General features: G+C 34.1%; 1 protein-coding gene across 1 annotated transcript in view; it reads right to left on the bottom strand.

The window, feature by feature from the left end:
• Positions 1–1,336: 1,336 nt before the first annotated feature.
• The window catches only part of LOC113112364 (integrin alpha-9-like), an 80,312-nt gene continuing 62,986 nt past the window's right edge, over positions 1,337–18,662 (bottom strand). Inside the window, 9 exon segments of the mRNA XM_026277841.1 lie at positions 1,337–3,588; positions 6,524–6,643; positions 9,838–9,933; positions 11,142–11,261; positions 11,726–11,761; positions 11,763–11,852; positions 15,544–15,651; positions 17,094–17,202; positions 18,350–18,439. Of these exon segments, the coding sequence (XP_026133626.1) occupies positions 3,460–3,588; positions 6,524–6,643; positions 9,838–9,933; positions 11,142–11,261; positions 11,726–11,761; positions 11,763–11,852; positions 15,544–15,651; positions 17,094–17,202; positions 18,350–18,439 (898 nt within the window). The 3' untranslated portion in view covers positions 1,337–3,459.

Raw genomic sequence — 18,662 nt, 5'->3', positions numbered from 1 at the left:
GTTCTGTCTCGCTCCCGCACAGAAGAGTGAGGTGACACAGGTGAGAGGACAGAGGGGCCACCACCTGCTCTATTGAGCTTGTTTTTATCAAGCCGTCCTCCAGTATAGATGTCATGTTCTTTCACTGTAACAGAATAGATGTCAATATATTTGAATGCATTCTAACTGAAAAACAAGGTTTCATTGTTAAACAGTTGCCAGGTCAAACAATTTTTCATACCGACATTTATGGAGTAAGATTAAAATGTTTGATATAAGCAGCTAGGTGAAGATCTTCTTTATTAATTGATATATTAAGATAAACACTTACCTGGTGGTGTAGTAGCTCCATGCAAGTGTTCTGCCTGTCACAGTAGCAGCTAATGAATAATGCAGTGCATTAACTATGGGACAGCACTGTGTGTTTAGCTCTCAGATGTCCCATGGTTACCATGGTAAGTAATTTACCATATAAACTGTAAACATACATTTCAAATTCATATATATATATATATATATATATATATATATATATATATATATATATATATATATATATATATATATATATATATATATATACACACACACACACACACACACACACACAGTGGGTATAGAAAATAATCTTTAGAATCTATCCCTTTAAATAATCATATTTTGTTTCTTTGTAGCCTGAAATTAAGACGGACACAGTTTTTGTTTTATCCAGCTGTATTTACTTGCATCTTACAACATCCAAGTGAAAGATAAAACACCCACATGTCAAAAAAAAAAAAAAAAAAAAAAAAGTAATACATTTAAAAAAAAAATTCTATACGAGTTGAAAAAATGAATGGAGCACTTTTAAGGTTAGTAAAAAAAATGCATGGGGCAAAATACTGTCAAATTCTTGAAAATGTGTTGCCCTCTGCCAGAAAGTAGTCAATGGGAAGAAAGGTTACCTTCTGACATGACAGTGACTGAAAGATCACAGAAAAACAGAAAATACTGACATTACTGAGGGGGTGATCCTTTTTCCAACACAGTGATTCTGTTTTTTTACAAAAAAAATTCTGATATATTGGAGTTATATCTTTCACTTGGAAAATAGAGCTGGATAAAACCAAAACTGTCAGTCTTCATTTCAGGCTGCAAAGCAACAAACTTTGATTGTTTTAAAGGGGAGTGATAAATATATAAATCCAAAATAACCTTATGTATTGTTGTACAATGAATTTTGTCACAGAATAGCAGACATTGACTAGAATGTAGTTTAAACAGTAAGCTGGCATTACACTAGAGGGCATCAGTGCAACAAGAAACACCACTGAATGAACTGTTTTGGGTGGCACCCAACAAAACTGAGACGAAAACATCTGTTTGTGATTTTTTTAATTTTAAAAAAGCAGTTTCAGTAGATAAATACATAGCTCGAGCTTGTACAACAAACATATTTCTCAATACATCTATAAAACAGTGACAGTAGTTTATTCTAAAATCCTCAAAATAGGTGATAATGGCAACAACACTCACAGTTAGGATACACATGTACAAAGTCAAGTATGTGTCTCTCAAACACACCTATGCAAGAACCTGGTGTTGGGCCGGAAATGAAATGCAGATGTGGTTTTGTCAGTGATCAAATAATAAGAGATAGGCCTATATTTGTTTTGGAGAATCTTCCAGAGATCATCTAATACCCAAATAAATGGTTTCTTTCACATGAAGCTTCTACAATGAGAGGAAAATGCAAAAAACAAGCAACCAAGTTCATTGAATGAAGTTATTATTTTTTCCAGATGCTCTATACTGAAAACTCGATTAAACATTTAGGTTCTGTGCTGTTTCTGTTCGAGCAGTTAAAGGCTGAATGGATGTGAAATCTGACTGTAAACAGCTCATGCTATGCTCTTGAGTGAACTCCAAAATGTTGACAAAAGTTTGTGCCCAGTGATGAGGTACTGCACATTCCCACCTATTTTTAGGCCATTACACACTTCAGGTCCTGCAAACCTGGGCCTGTGCAGTCTGAACTTCATGAAACTTATTGGATTTGTTAAAAAAGCAGGAAAGGTGGGGTATGGTGTCATGTATACTGTTAAAAAATAACAACATGCTGTAAGACGGGTTTTTATACTTACAGTAGAATTGTACTTCGTTACTTGGAATGTGTCCCTTACATAATGTTTCATAAAATAGCTTTTATTTTGAGATTTTAGACAACCAGAAGTCAACATATGATTTCAGCATTTCTGTGTGAAATAGGATTTAGTCAAGAGAAAGTTAATATATTTGGTGAAAGACTATAAAAACAAAATCTTTTCCTTTTGAATAACATGCATCTTTCTTTCAGTGGAGTTAAAATCCAGTGCAGTACAAATAATACTCTAAGCTTGTGAATTTCACTTATATTTAACTAAACAGGTTTGAGCTGAGAACTTATAAGGTTCTCTCTTTCTGTTTTAAGTAAAGCTGAACTGAAGTCGAATGAAAATTGGCTGAAAATACTCATCCTCAGGCCATCCAAGATGTAGAGGAGTTTGTTTCTTAATCAGAACAGATTTGGAGAAATGTAGCATTGCATCACTTTGCTATGCAGTGAATGGGTGCCGTCAGAATGAGTCCCAAAAAAAATAAAAATCACAATAATCCAAACCACGCCAAATTGCATCAAGGCATTTTAACTTTTAATGGAGTTGTGTGCATTATTGTGATGTTTTTATAATCTGTTTGGTCTCTCATTTTGATGGCACCCATTCACTGCAGAGCATCCATTGGTGTGTAAGTGATGAAATGCTAAATTTCTCCAAATCTGATGAAGAAACAAATTCATCTACATCTTGGATGGCCTCAGGGTGAGCACATTTTCAGCAAATTTTCACTATTCCTTTAACAACTTGAGCAATAACAGCTTTGTTTGGTTTGCATCTTTTGTCATTCTCATTTGTTCATGCAACATTTAATAATTCATGAGTTGTCTGAATGAAAGACACAAACTTTTGCTTCGATTCTTTGTAAGTTAAAATCTTGAGGGGATAAAGAGGTACAATCCATCTTCAAGGTTCATCTGAAAACTGAGGTGAAGGAATAACATCAACTCTTCGGCGTGTGTCAGTCATCAGTGCTTTAAAAACAACTCTTGAAGCTCTCTTCTATACAGTATGGAATACATTTTATAAAAAATAGATTTTTGCTTTTTAACAGCGCCCTGAGGGTTGTAATTGTCTGCTAGTATTGACACGATATCCACATTCGTTCCAGGAAGTCTCTCTTTCCGTCTCTTTAGACCCACTGGCAGGAGGCCTGTCCCATTGGGATCAATGGGATTCCACTGCGAGTCTCTTCTGGCGGGCCACACGGTCGAACATCAGCTAGATCACCATCAACTACAAAAAAAAGTGTCAAACCTCCGAAAAATCTGGAGAATATTCTGTTCTTCCACATATGGAAGGCTGGAGGCTCTGGGTTTTAGGAAAGAGCTGTGGTGAAGGTAGCAGCTTATTGGATTTTCTGAACCGAGTCCAAGCTCTCCTGGCTCTTCTGGACCCAATCCCAGCTTTCATCGCTGTCCTTCCTGTTCTTTTCGGCCTCTATGATCTCTCTGTAATGCCTCCTGAAGAATCCCATCTGCAAAACACAAAAATAATTGCTTTGTTGGCAGTGGACAGATGTAGAGACGCTCACTGACAAAATTACACTCCCTTTCCCAATCACGTGTCACCTTACTGCTACAAAATACATTACCGCTCAAAAGCTTTGGGGTCAGAAATATATATATTTTTAAGAATTTAATTTCTATATTTTGTAATGAATGCATTAAACTGATCAAAGGTGACAGTAAAGACATTTATAAAGATATAAGATTATTTCAAACTTTCTATTCATGCAATAATCCTGAAAAAAAGTGAGTTTCCACAAAATTTTGAAGCAGCACAAATGTTTTCAACATTGTTAAAAGCAAACCAGCATATTATTCTGATTTCTGAAGATCATGTGACACTGAAGACTGGAGAAATAATGCTAAAAATTCAGCTTTGCATTACAGAAATAAAATAAATTTTAAAATACATTAAGATAGAAAACATTTACTTTAACTTGTAATAATTTTACTGATTTATTTACCTGCTCTTAGATGTATAGGTATGAAAACATCAAGTCAATCACATTAAAATCAGTCTATAAGAAATGCAGTGCGTTTTTGGTGCCTTGACCCATCACAAGGTTTCATGATGATTGACATTCAAACTGCATTAGAAATGCTTTATCATATCATATAGGTATCCAAATATATCTAAATTTACATTACTAAAGATATTAGGTATATCTGATGCCAGGAGTTATAATACCACTTCATAAAAAAATGAAATGTTAAGTTAAGATGGTGCTTTTTATTTTAGCGAAAACACTGGCTCTTGAGTTTTAGTGTTTCGCAGAAGAGAGAGAGAGAGTCACACAGATTCGGAGCGACACAGTGAGTAAATGATGTCATTTTTGGGTGATTTTCTCCCTTTGTGTAGTTGGAGCCAATGGAGAGGGGTGACACTACTGTAAAGAAGAGCGTCAGCGCAGGAAATGAGCTGTTCCTCTTCCTGTGACTCGACAGGTTTGTCTTTGTTTGAATGCGGTTTATTGATTCAGACCCCAGCTCTCTCCAGACATTTCCTGACGCTGGAGTAGCTGGACATGTGCAGCTCTTGTTGAGGACGTTTATTTTGGCAGATTTGGGGGGGGGGGGGGGTATCCCTACACCAACATTCCAGGATTTGCTCTAGTATTCCCTCTAGAAAGTAATGGAGTGGAAAAGAAAAAGAAGCCTTTAAATCTGTTCAGTGCACTTTAATGTGTACGTGTAAATTATAGTCAGCGCTGTGTTTTGTTACTTTACGATCGCTCTAAAACTCTCTATTGACCCCTCAGGCTAAGAAAAACAACAGTAGTGTGTGAAAGAGGGACATGTGACCCTCTTAAAGTCTAGTTGAGGGAATATCTTTATAAACTGACACACATCCGCTTCACTGTGCCTTTTTTTGACTGAGGGTATTAAAAGCAGCCTGATGCTAATTTAACTGTAACGGGACGCTGCACATGAGCAGGTGCTTCTGCGATGACCTGACGGGTCACATTCTCCGCTCACTTCGACTTTGCAAGAGCTGAACTGCTCCTCAAGAGGAACCGTCTCGGTGTCTCATGTGATTCGTACTGGGTCTCGAAAAGACAAAAAAGTGAACGTGACAAGCAAACAACCTCATCTGGAACGTCGGTGTGTTTTGGAGCAATGAGGATGAATATCTAGTAGAAAGTCTGATGTGTATTTGCATGGTTCAACATTTTCTGTTGGTTCTGGAATAATGTTTCTATCAAGCAAATACAACTCTAATCCTAAAATCAGTGAGAAAGGAGAGGTTGATCGTGTCGTTTAAGCTCATGATCTCAATCCTCAAGGCATTAGGAATGATCTGAAAAGTGTGTGGTGCTTCTCAGCTGAGATCATGAATATTAATTAGATGTCATATAGCAGATAATTGTGTAATTACAGTCTACCAGATTCACTCATGTGCTGAAGTGAGTGCTGAGGAGGTCTGGGGATTTATTTTTTTCCCATATCATAAGATACTGATGTTTAAACAAATTTAAATATGTCATTAATGGGGAAGGAAATGCTTTCCATATGCTTGTAAGACCTCAAGAATCAATGTAAAAACCTAAACTCCTTTATTTCTTTATTTCCCCCAATTCTGTTTAATTTTTTTCTGGGTCTGTCATTTATTATTTAATAAAAATGTATCATCTGAAATAAATTCATTAAACTTTTTTTTTTCAAGAAATGTTACATTTACAAATCTAGCAACTGAAAATATATCAATAAAATTACAACAAACCATTGCATTTTTTTTTTTTTGGTCAAATATGGTGTTTTGCGCAACTGATATTTAAATATATACAATATATATATATATATATATATATATATATATATATATATATATATATATACACACACACACATGCACACAAGATATCTAAAAATATCTTGGTTATAAGATAATCCTTAAAATAATAATTATTCTCAAAGTAACAAAAATGCTATTATAATAATAATTATTATTACTACTACTACTACTTTACTGATATTATACAGTGAGGAAATTATGGCAGAAATATATGAATATTTTATAATAAAATGCACTTTTAAAATTAACAATAATATTGTTATTATTTCTTTGAAAAGTAAATTTATTACACAGCAGTAATATGTTTCTGTCATCGTTTCTATCATAAATATATATTAAAAACATACTCAAAAATTATTCTTTCTAGATGCTTCTGCTTGTTTTATAATATGTGAACGGCTCTTATTTTTTCTTTGTATAGTGACGAAACTCTCTAAATATAATGATTATTTTTGGTGTTATAATGGTTGCTGCGTTCTTGCCAACCCTAAATCTAATCCTAACTTACTCCTAGGCTAATACAAATGTTGTTCAAGCCCAAAATCCAGAAGGCTGCTCAAGGAACGGACAAGGATGTTGATGGAGGAACGTGTGTGTGTCTGAAGCGCTACCTTCCAGAGCAGCACGGCCAGCAGCAGGAAGAGGAGGATTCCCACGAGGAGGCTGATGGCGATGATCCATCCCACCACGTAACCCCTGGGCTCCTGACTGTGAAGAGCCTCGAACACCAGCTGCAGGACGACACAGAGAGACTGAACATACACACTAGAGATCCTCACAAAGAGCAGACATTACAGACTATATGAATCACCGTGTCATTTCCTGAATTGTCTCATGTCTGTGCTGAGTCTACAACATATTGGGCGTTGACTCAATCAAAAGGAAATGAGACGTCATTTTTAAAGTCAACAAATCAATCAAACGCTCGTCTGTGAAGGTTTTCGTGAATCCAGATCATCGCAGAATGCCAGGAAGAGTTTATTTGTTTATAGTTGGACGGCATTATATCATGTGTCCCTGGAGCACAAAAACAGTCTGAAATCTCTGGGGTATATTTGTAGCAATAGCCAAAAAAAAAAACATTGTATGGGTCACAATTATCGATTTTTCTTTAATGCCAAAAATCATTAGGATATTAAGTAAAGATCATGTTCCATGAAGATATTTTGTACATTTCCTACGGTAAATATATATAAAAGCTTAACTTTTTATTCAAAAATATGCATTGCTAAAAATTCATTTGGACAACTTTAAAGGTGATTTTCTCAATATTTAGATTTTATTGCACTTCCAGATTTTCAAGTAGTTGTATCTCAGCAAAATATCGTCCTCCTAACAAACTATACATCAATTGAAAGCTTATTTATTCAGAAAAAATAACCTGGTCTGGTTTAAAAGAATGGCTATTTTTAAATGAACTTTCTCTCTTTTAATACTGTACATATACACAGTTTTATGCACAATGTGTGTTATATGGCATATGTGCTTGCTGACCCTTAAATGTGGAAGAATTTCACCTCTGAAACCATAATGTACTGCCACAAAAACAGCAAATAGTTCCCTCAATGGATCTGGATGTAAATGTTGCATGAAATGCTAGCAGAAAATCCCAGTCTGGAGCGAGATGCCGGACCAGATAAATCTCGCTTCAGCTTCTGGCCACAATTTCACTCCTTGAATATGAGGGGCCAACATAATAAAATAAAATAAAATAAAAAAGCCTGCCATTTGCAGCCTCCAGTCAAGTAAAATCACAAACAGAAAAACAGAATATCAATGTCAGTTGTGACTTTGCAACAGTAATGAGATAAAAATAAGACTTTTGACAAAGTTTAGAAGTGATCTTAACACAGCCAAAATACCAGTATTATTAGTATTATATTATAAGATTTTTTTTATTTTTGTTAAATACTTTTATTTTCATTAGTATTTAATTTTTTTAACTATGTAATTTTTTAAAAAAATTTTTAGTTTTATATATTTTAGTGCATAAACCGAAACTTATTTTATTTGTATTTATTTTTTTAATTTATAGAATTTTATAATTGAGTTACAAATAAAAACAATGCAATATACAAAAACGACAACTCAAAAAATTAATCATGACTTTAAATATTTTTCACCAAGTTACTTTAATATCAATTGATCTGAGTTATATTCTCTTACTGTATGAAAACTATTAGCCTCATTTATGTACAGCATATTTTTTATTGCCTTTCAGGAACATCTGAGGTGAAGTCGATAGTTAAACAAATCAAATCCTAAGCTATAAAACCCTTCGGGATAAACACTTTTATATGGATAAGACTTATTTTTATCCTTGCTAAACAATGGAAACTAAAGTGTAAGGTATAAATATTGCACTAAATATATCTCAAGCATTTGTTGAGTTCAGCTGACTAAATTAATGATACAGCAGCAGTATATAAAGGTTTAATGCTGTCATTTCCAATTAGTTCTGGTGGCTGTGAACATGACAGAAATGTTACATTTGAAACACGCTACAAGACTGTGCAGTATTTATTCTTATACGCTGGCAATGCAATTTGTAAATGAGAGTTGCATGTCCACCCTTTGCCCCAGCGGGCGTCGTGTGTGACTTAATAAAGGATTGCTTTGGGACCAATGCATTTCCTAAGTGCTGAGGGCAGAAGGGGGCACAGACACTTTTAACAGCCCTATTAGGAATTGGCCTTTATGCTACAAATAGGAGGCTGAAATTGGGTCAGAAGGCCAATCAGCTGAAAGCAGATGCCATGGCACCAGACACCGAAACACAGTCCCATATTCCTCCAATCAATCGGCACGCCGAGGTCTGCAGTATTAGGGGTGACTGCTCTCGAGCACAGCTGTAGAGTAAAAAAAAAGCCCCCTGCACGCACACGAACTGCAAACCTGAGCCAGATCTCAGCAGCAACTGATTACTTTCAAAGACATTAATGCTTGACTGTAGTGTTGTCACGGTACCAAAGTTTCGGTATTCGATACCGATACCAGTGAAAATCCACGGTTCTCGAGTACCAATTTCGGTACCAAAGCAAAACACAAAAATATGCTAATTAAAATAAATGGTATTGTAAATAAGTATAAAGAATGGCATTGGTTTTATTTTTTACGTTTTTCTACAAGTAATATAATTATGAAAAACAGTAAACAAGTTTCACCCAAATTTGTCTTTTAGTTAATGCAATTTAAACATTTAATTTTTTTGGTAAATAAAGGGGATTTGCTATTAAAATTAAAACATGGAAGACATATTGTGTGATTTACTTCTTTAAAAAATAAAGTTTTTTAATTTTTTTCAACAGTAGTAGCAGTATCACAAACATTTTACTAAATAATAATAATATTTCTAGCACAACGCCTTTATGTAAAAATGAACTTTTATTTTGACGGGCTACTTTTATTTTGACACTGGTTTTACTCAAATGAAATGGTAATATGCTTGTGAAGTGACTCAGATAAGGTTTATGTTTTTATGTTGTTTATGTATTTATGTCCTCGTTGAGATGGCAGATGCTGAAATTACTGCAAGTGTCACGTGCATCAGTCTATGTAGTAAACAAATCATTCATTCATTCACACAGAGACGCGCAGAACATGCAGGATTCAGATTTCAACCAATTTTTGCACTTTACATTTACTGGTCTATATGGAGATTTGATTTGATAAATTTATGCTAACCTTGACAAATTCCGTGACTGTTCATATTAGTAAGTTTCATTTTCATGACTGGATTTTGAGATTCCGTCCACGTTTTCTGCTTCGCGGAAATCATAGCGCTGTATGCATCAAGAACCCGGTTGACCAACGGTACTTAAAGAAACCTGCTACCGTCACATTTTCATTTCATTTAGAAGTACCAGGTCTTTTGACAACACTTCTTGACTGTTGGATTGGATTATTCATCCGTTTGATGACTTACAGAAGTGTCCTCTGGAAGGCCGGTCGAGACCTCCACGGCCCTGTCGTCCAGCAGGACGTGACCTCGTGTCACAAACTGGATCACAGAGGAGCTGTCCTGCAAACACACACCGAGACAGATCAGGGTTATTATACTTAAAACTAAAATTTAAACCAAAACTGAAATTAAAACCATAAAAAAAAAAAAAATAATAATAATATATATATTTACTTGACATAAAATGAATCATTAACTAAAATAAAATAAAATACCGTATAGAATATAGCTAGCTACCAAGGTAACATTTCTCATTTTATTTTAGCTAATTAATTTAATGTACTAAAACTTAAATAACAATGAATGAAAACTATAAAACTACAAAAATTTACAAAAACACACAACAAAATTACTAGAACTTACACTAAAATGAAAACAGAAAAAAATAAATATTAAAAACTATAATACTATGTAATTGATAATAAAAAAGCTCTGAGACAGACACGTTTAAACAAATTAAACAGTGTTATTTTAGTATTATTTATATACTATTATAGTATTTATTAATATGCTATAATTGTATTTTAGTTTTAATTTTAGTGATTTTTTTAAGTGCTTTTGTAACTTAAAAAATAGTCATTGTTTATTTTCATTTAAGAAATTTTTGTACTTTAATGTATTTCAGTTTGGGCAACATTTCTATTTTGTAAGTGTTATAGCTTCAATTTCAGTTTTTAGATTTTGTTTAGGTTTATCATCTAATATTTTATTTATTTCAGCTTTATTTTATAGCTTTATTTAATATATTTAACTAACAATAACAGCATTGGATGTAAATTAGACACTGCTCATTTTATGACAAAATATTTGTTGCTAAATATCTTGTTAAAACTGTTGTTTATCACTTTTTGCTTAGGTCATATAAATAAGGCTATTTTATGTTTAGTTGTTTGTTTTATTACTTACATTTAGTGTAAATTCATATGTCGAATTATGACTGATCCGTCACACTAAATGAGATCTTCATGGGTTTCGTGCCTGATAAATTATTTATAATAAGATACATTGCTGCTTAATTGGTCTCAATGTATTTCATCAGCTTCTTTTTGTCAGTAGCTTGTCATTTAGCCAGCTACATTTTATCTATCTTAAGGTTACCAGTTTACATTTACTGCTGAAAATTTGGATAGGGCTGGTAATTAAGTTAGCTAATTAGTTTTAGCTATAACTAATGCTTGTTGCCTCAATTCTACAAGTCTTAATTACACACTCTGGAGACTTGCATTGACATTACATTAACTTTTTAATTAATTGAAGCAATAACTCACCCTCTGTAGTATTTCAGTGTTCAGTAGCATTTGCACATCTATACTCGTGGCTTCTTCTTTAGCCTGAGAGCTCAGACTGCAGGAAATAGTTAGACACGCTCTGCCAGGCCGGTCACAGTCCTGTTGACACAGGATACCATCAAAGATTCACCCGTTCAGCACAAAAACTGATGTGAAATTCGGGTTTTCATGAGTGCTTTATGGGGCATTAAATGCTGGGATCCACTGCTCTAATGTATATGCACTGACAAAAAATTCTTACAAAAAGCATTAAAGATGTGACTCTGGAGATGAATTTCTTAGCAATGCATATTACTAGTCAAAAATTAAGTTGTGATATATTTATGGTAGGAAATTTACAAATTTAACTTAATATCCTAATGATTTTTGGCATAAAATAAAAATCTATGATTTTAACCCATATAATGTTTTTTTTTGGCTATGCTAAGAATGTACCCCAGTGACTTAAGACTGCTTTTGTGCTCCAGGGTCACAAATATGGCTTATTTCCAAGTGCTAAATGCATTTGGATGCCATTTCTTCTCTGAACTATGCCAATATGCCCAAAAAGTCCTTTGTCATACCAGAACTTTTCTGCCAGATTTGGTGAAGAAAGCAAAAAATGGTGTGGAAGATGCTCTCCTTGTCCTGAGGGACTGTGCAGGGTTTGGGGTTTCTTTGCCACGTGCAGTTCCCTCGACCTTCTGATACCTGCAGACAAACAGAAAGTACGAAAATTAGCAAATCTCACAGTTCCCTCACAGCAAAATGGCACCAAATTATTATATATTCTCTGTTTTCATTGTAATTTCAGTTAAAGTTTTAAGATTTTTTTTTTAGCATGTCTATATAGTTTTTATACATACATATATATATATATATATATATATATATATATATATATATTCTTTCAATTTTATTTTTAGTTATTTTAGTACAATTAAATCAAAATGAGAATGTTGCCTTCTTTTTTGAATTGGAGAAATTATGCTAATCAGTTTCAGTAACTAAAATTATTACTTATTCCATGTCAGTATTCTTTATTTTTAACAACAGCTGTTTAAGTTGATAAGACGATTAATAATCATATGCAAAGAGAGGGAAATCTGATTTTCCCAGCATACTTTGATACAGACTATATAATGGAATAAATCTAGACATTAAGTGTCGTAATGATGTGTATGTGAACTAACAGTTATCCTGCTACAGCTGCTTTATGGCAAAATTTGCCTCATTTTTGAAGTTTGTATCATTGATTTTACTTTCCTGTTTAATAGTCTCAAGCTGATCTGAAATAATCTGTAGTGTTAAGTGCTTATAAAGGTGAATCAACTTTAATAGTTAGTTGCTTTTGTAGGTGAATTCAAATTAATATTGATTCATAATCGTTGCTTTTAAATGGGCGTACTCAAATATTTGAGCTGCTTTAACTCGGGTCTACTAATTTTAATTAGTTATGATATAAGTTATTCAAATCTACTTACATTTTTAACCAACGATGCTTTTGATTATGACTCAGTTTGAATTAATGACTCAATTTTTTAGCTGTAAAAATGTTTCACTAAAAACATTGAGTGCTGGATCACTGGAAGGCGAGATGCTCACAGACATTATCATTTATCCAGTGAGCTCAGACCTGCTAAGCAATTCGGATAACGAAAGGAAGTTCTTTCCCAGTGGGACTTGGGAAGCCTTTCTCTGACAGCATGTCCCATCTGGAGTGATTTAATGTCTCGCTGCCCCTTCCACCCCTCTGCCCCCGGGGAACACTTCACCTCTTCCTTAAACCAGCATCCTTTTCAGTCAGACCTCCGTAGAGGAAAGCATCTGAAGGCCCCACATTGTCTTCTCTCAAGTCAAGGGAAGGATCTCTGCCTGTTTCACACAGGTTTTACGAGCCAACAGTGTGTCTGTCATTCATGGGCTAATTTCACTACAGTACCGTTTCAAAATCTAGTGACTTGCTTCACTAGACAGTGTTTTAAGAAATATAAAACCAAGGCTCACTGAAAAAACATTATGTAACGTTTTTTCTTGAACATTTTTCAATGCTTTCATGTGAAAATGTATCTGTCAGTGTAAGTGTAATGCTGTACCAGGTGAGCTACTAAGCAAGTTTACTATGTCATAAAAACCATAAATGGTGCTGGTAATGTGATGCAAACCTCTGAATGTATTAGTTTATAAATCATACTCTACAGTAAAAGTGTTTTGAGGTGGTACAACCATACAAAAAAAGTATTTGATAATCGATAATCTGCACCTGTTTACATTATTTGTGTTAAAAGGAATAAAAGTAGTTGGTGTTTTATTGCCACTAGTGTTCATTTCAGCTGGAGACTGCATTGAATTCTATAAGTATTTGATGTTTTTTGTAGTTTCGCTAAAACTTTAGGTACATGTAGATGCGTGTTTTCCAAAATAGATTTTGCGCTGTTCAGTTCCAGACAGTAGGCATTAAAATACCCAAGTATGTGCATGCAAACATTAGCTATATCTCATTTTGCTAAGAAAGATATCAGGTTAAAGACAATCTTGCTGAGCATGTTATGTGAAGTCAACATTCGTAACTACCAACCTGAATAATACGATTTAAAAGATATTCGAAGGTAGTTCTATTGCCTCGTTTGAGAATAAACTGAGGATTATTAGCAGCACAATAATGCAAGAATGCATATCAAGTATGTTCAATGCACCTGAATATTTGCCAAGCATTCTCTTTTACATTTGAGTATTAACTTATGTTGATTTTTGGGGAATTGCAATGCAATCGGTGGGGGTCAATTTGATGATAGATGGTCTTTCTAATACACATTTATGTGTTGAAACGTTGCATGCACATTCATGATCTTAAATGAGAAAATGTCACCAAATTTCAAAAAGAAATACATAGTTTAACTAGTTTTTCAAACTGTTTAAATGTTTGTCGAATTGACACGAACACGAAACGAGTAATTGTTGAAGTATTGCTGGAAGGCAGCTCACTAGGTTTTCTAACCAAGCTGATGTCATGTAACATGTATCTCACACGCATCGAGGGACCAGCCCAAGCTGTTTCTGTAAAAACGCCCCATATGTTTTCAGTCATGTGAGGAGAGGAATTCCTCCACGTGTGCTTTTTTAATTAGGCCGAGTGTTTATTCTGTCCATGTGGGTGCCTGGGAACGTCTGCTCCTCCTTGAGTCGAGTTACCCGGCATTGCCACTGTGCTACAGGTTAGTCAGGGTGAACAGAAGCTTTCCCCCAAGTGTCCCATTCCATCTTTTCGTGCAAACCCGTTAATCCTCTCATAAGTGATTCCATATGGGACGAACAGGGTGGGATACAAACCTCCCCTGTCTCCCCCCATTCACAGGAAACAGGTTGATCCCTGGCCTGATCTAGCAATACGGCCAATGCAAGGGTTAAATCAACACCGTATGCAGTGAATGTCTGCCCTCTGTATAAGCTTATTGTGAGGAACTATCTGCAGCAGCTCCATAAACCCCGTCTCTCACCTCTGAATTACCTATAAGCCTATAAGAGCTTGTTGACATCTCTAAACTCTTGCTGTGGAAGAACAGAACTTAATCAACACGCTGCCCTCGTTTCTATTGATACAATACAGATAAAGCCTAGCGCTGTATATTTAGCTTCAAAACATGCAACAGTTGTGGCATTTATAAAGTATTTTAAATAATGTAACCTTAAGTAGAAGCAATGTTTTAAAGGTAACATAAGTAAGACAAAACTGACAGTGGACTAGAGAATCATTGAATATTAAAATGCATGCATATTTAGGTATAAAGTGAAGCCTTACATTTTTAATAATGCACCAACCTAGCATCAATTTTTCCACTTATAAAATGATTATCAAGACAATGCTTGCATAAAGTATGCACTTACTCTGACAATTAACCCTCAGCAAGCCTGCGGCACCATTTCGAATGTAGCAAAATTAGATATGTTAGGAATAATTGAAGACGGGGCCATGCAATTATTGTAAACCAAAGCACTGTAAGGTTGCAATGCAGCTATGATGCAATTTGTGGTAATTGTCATTAATTCAAGCAGCTTGGTTCACAGTAAATGTCACATTAAAGTTTGCATTTGGCAACACAACATGGGCTAACAGTCTAATGAGAAGCGGTAATAAACCTCCCGTTGTCAACAAAACAGAAGCCAAAATAAAGCTTGATGTTTGAATGTTTTAAATTGAAGAAATTAAGACGGTCACAAATATGAATGTACACAAAAACCAACAGTTTCGGTGTAATGCAAAAATACACACAATAAGGTCAGAGAAACCACTTACAACTCAAACAAGTGTGATGAGAATAAACAGCGACATATCTGATGTGAGGGAAAACAATGCGTATGAAGTTGAGCTGAATAAACAAGCGCATGAGTGGCAGGAACTCACTTGTGTGTCAATGATATGGAACATATCTGCTCCGTTACCAGCCATGCGGTTGGGTATCCTGATGTTTACCGTGGAGCCTGGAAGTCTGCTGGGCCCATTGTTTATCACCTACACAAACAACGCGAGGGAAATGGATCAATGCTGGGATTTACGCTCAGCACAACAACTAACAACTCAGAGAGCAAACAGCACACTTCATATACAGTACATTCAAACCACATTATAATACAGTTTGGTTCTGGATTGGTCAAATGTGGTCGATATTGGTCCTTTTGACTTGCTTAGTTAGAGACAATGAATATTTGGCAATATTAGGGACTTTAGTGTACAGACACTATTGGATGAGATCTGAATTGAGCTGAATGATGACATCACTGTTTTCCCTAGAGCTGCTTTATAGATTAATTCAACTCATTCCATAATTGATGAACTTTATACAGTTATTGACTCAAACCGAATCAACAAAGAACTAATTTCAGATGAATAATGACGGTCTTTTAAGAGTTGCTTTAAAGCAGAACTGATCTCTGATTGCATCAGTGAATCATTACTTACTTGTTTATCACTGTAAAGCTGCTTTGAAACTGAATTGTATAAAGTGCTATATAAATAAAGGAAACTTGACATTGAGTTATTAAAAATATATGTAACACAGGTGAAGCCTTTCAATAATGCAGTAATAAACCATTTTCAATAATATTACAGTCCAGTGCCAATTATTCACTACTTGTTTACATCAAGACATCTCCCAAGTTTTTTTGTCTTTAAAACAATTCCTAAAAAAGTATTTACTTATGCCCCAAATTAGGCAACAAGCCTGTAGTACTCTATAATTTAGAGCAGGGGTATTATGGTATAATCAAAATAAAATATATAAAAGAACTTAAACTTATTTTATTTTATTTTATTTAGTCCTCAATTTCATTCATTTTAACTTAAAGTGCTAAAATAACTAAAACTTAAATAAAAATGAATAAACCTATGTAAACACATTGAAAAAAAAAACCCTAATTAAAATAAATAAATAAATAACACAGAAAATACATAAATAAAACAAATTCATATTATTAATAAAAACTATATAAGTATAACAATAATACTAAAACAGCACTGGTGCCAAGGTAAAAAAATACTAAAATTACAGAAATGTACAACAAATTAAAATAAATAAATAAATAAATAAATAAAACCAAAAATACATAAATAAAAACAAATTCATATTATTAATAAAAACTATATAAGTATAACAAACATATTAAAACAGCACTGGTGCCAAGGTAATAAAACACTAAAATTACAGAAATGTACAACAAATTAAAATAAATAAATAAATAAATAAATAAAACACTTTGGAAATGAATGATCACAGCCTGTGAATAAGGTCCATTTTACCAAGTAATTGATCCCCTGATATTGCTAGTGCTCATAAACAAACAAACAAATAAATCAATCAATAAAAAAATAAATAATGCACCTTGTAACTAACTGTACAAACTTACAGATTCTGCAATAAAGTATACTGAAAAATACTCCATATGCATGTATTCTACCTGAAAGGTGAAGTTGAGCGGCTGAAAGCTGCACTCCATGTCGTCCAGCTGAACAAAGTGCGATCGCTCCACTGAGTTTCCATACACAAATGATGTAGGGGAGACCACACTGCAGAAACAGACTCACAGTTAATATTGGTCTGTCTCTCACTTAACGGGATTCATTTGATGGTATCCTTGTGTACATGTGCTGCTGTCAGAATTATTTTATTTTAGTAACACACTCTTGGAAACTAGTCCGTGCCAGGAGAGTGTTGCATATTTTTGTCTAAATGTACTGAATACAGTCTTTATATTCATATACTGATTACAGAAACCTTCTAATACATATGAAGTCAACTTGTTAAATGACATAAAACAGACTTTGATCTGATTTGATGTCCAACACCTGGAGATCATGTTTATATATTAAAGTGTAATCTCTGGTGCGCTCATGTAAAACATTACAGGGAGCACCTTCTCATTATCAGGCTGTACATCTGGCTATAGAACATGTTGTGTATTTAAGCCTCATTCATCTGTGAAACAAGTGAGCCTGTGACTTTCAAATACTCCAGCGCAGCAAAGAAACACATGCCAGAAAAGAAATGTGCACATTGGAGGTGTATACTGAGCCGGCCACAGATGTCTCTGCTGTTATCAGACGTCTGGAAGCATAATGGGCTACAAAGCTGTTACAGGAATACAGTAGTTCACAAAAAGATGAATATAATGTAAGATAAGGAACCAAGTTCACACTGGTCTTATGCATTCAAAGAAAGTGCAAAAACCAGTCTTAAGTGTCAATTCTTCGAAATTGCTTTATGCATCATAGTTGAATAAATAAGGTTTCGGTTGATATATGGTTTATTAGGATCGGACACTATTTGGACAAGATACAACTATTTAAAAAATCTGGAATCTGAGGGTGCAAACATTAATTATTAGCAATGCATATAATAATCAAAAATTAAGTTTTTATATATTTACGCTAGGGGATTTACAAAACATCTTCATGGAACATGATCTTTATTTAATATCCTAATAATTTTTGGCATAAAAGAAAAATCGATAATTTTGACCCATACAATGTTTTTTGACTATTGCTACAAATATACCCCAGAGACTTAAGACTGCTTTTGTGCTCCAGGGACACATATGTATAGTGCACAGGTAATAGAGACACAGGTTTTGTAGTTTGACAACATTCAATTCACAGGTTTTGAACAACATGAGAGTGAATAAATAACGATACATTTTAGGTTTGACACTCTTACCCTGTGATTGCTGTGTCCACCTCATGTACCAGCGGTATGGACAACTCCAATGTGTTATCGTGAAGTGTGCTATCATGTTCTGGATTGGCACTAAGAAAATAAAGAATACAAATATTCATAAATAATAGCAACAAAAAAAGTCATTTGTTTATTAGAAAATGAAGGTTTTCAAATAATAATATATAAAACATATAAATTATTGAGCAAGGATGCATTAAATTGATCAAAAGTGACAGTAAAGAGTTTATAATAGTATAAATAATTAATAATTAATTACAACAAATAAGCACCAAATCATCATATTAGAATGATT

Source organism: Carassius auratus, chromosome 13, assembly GCF_003368295.1.
Source record: "Carassius auratus strain Wakin chromosome 13, ASM336829v1, whole genome shotgun sequence".
In the NCBI taxonomy this organism is placed as follows: domain Eukaryota; kingdom Metazoa; phylum Chordata; class Actinopteri; order Cypriniformes; family Cyprinidae; genus Carassius; species Carassius auratus.
The sequence above is the reverse complement of the archived record's forward strand: the minus strand, read 5'-3'. Positions and strand labels throughout refer to the sequence as shown.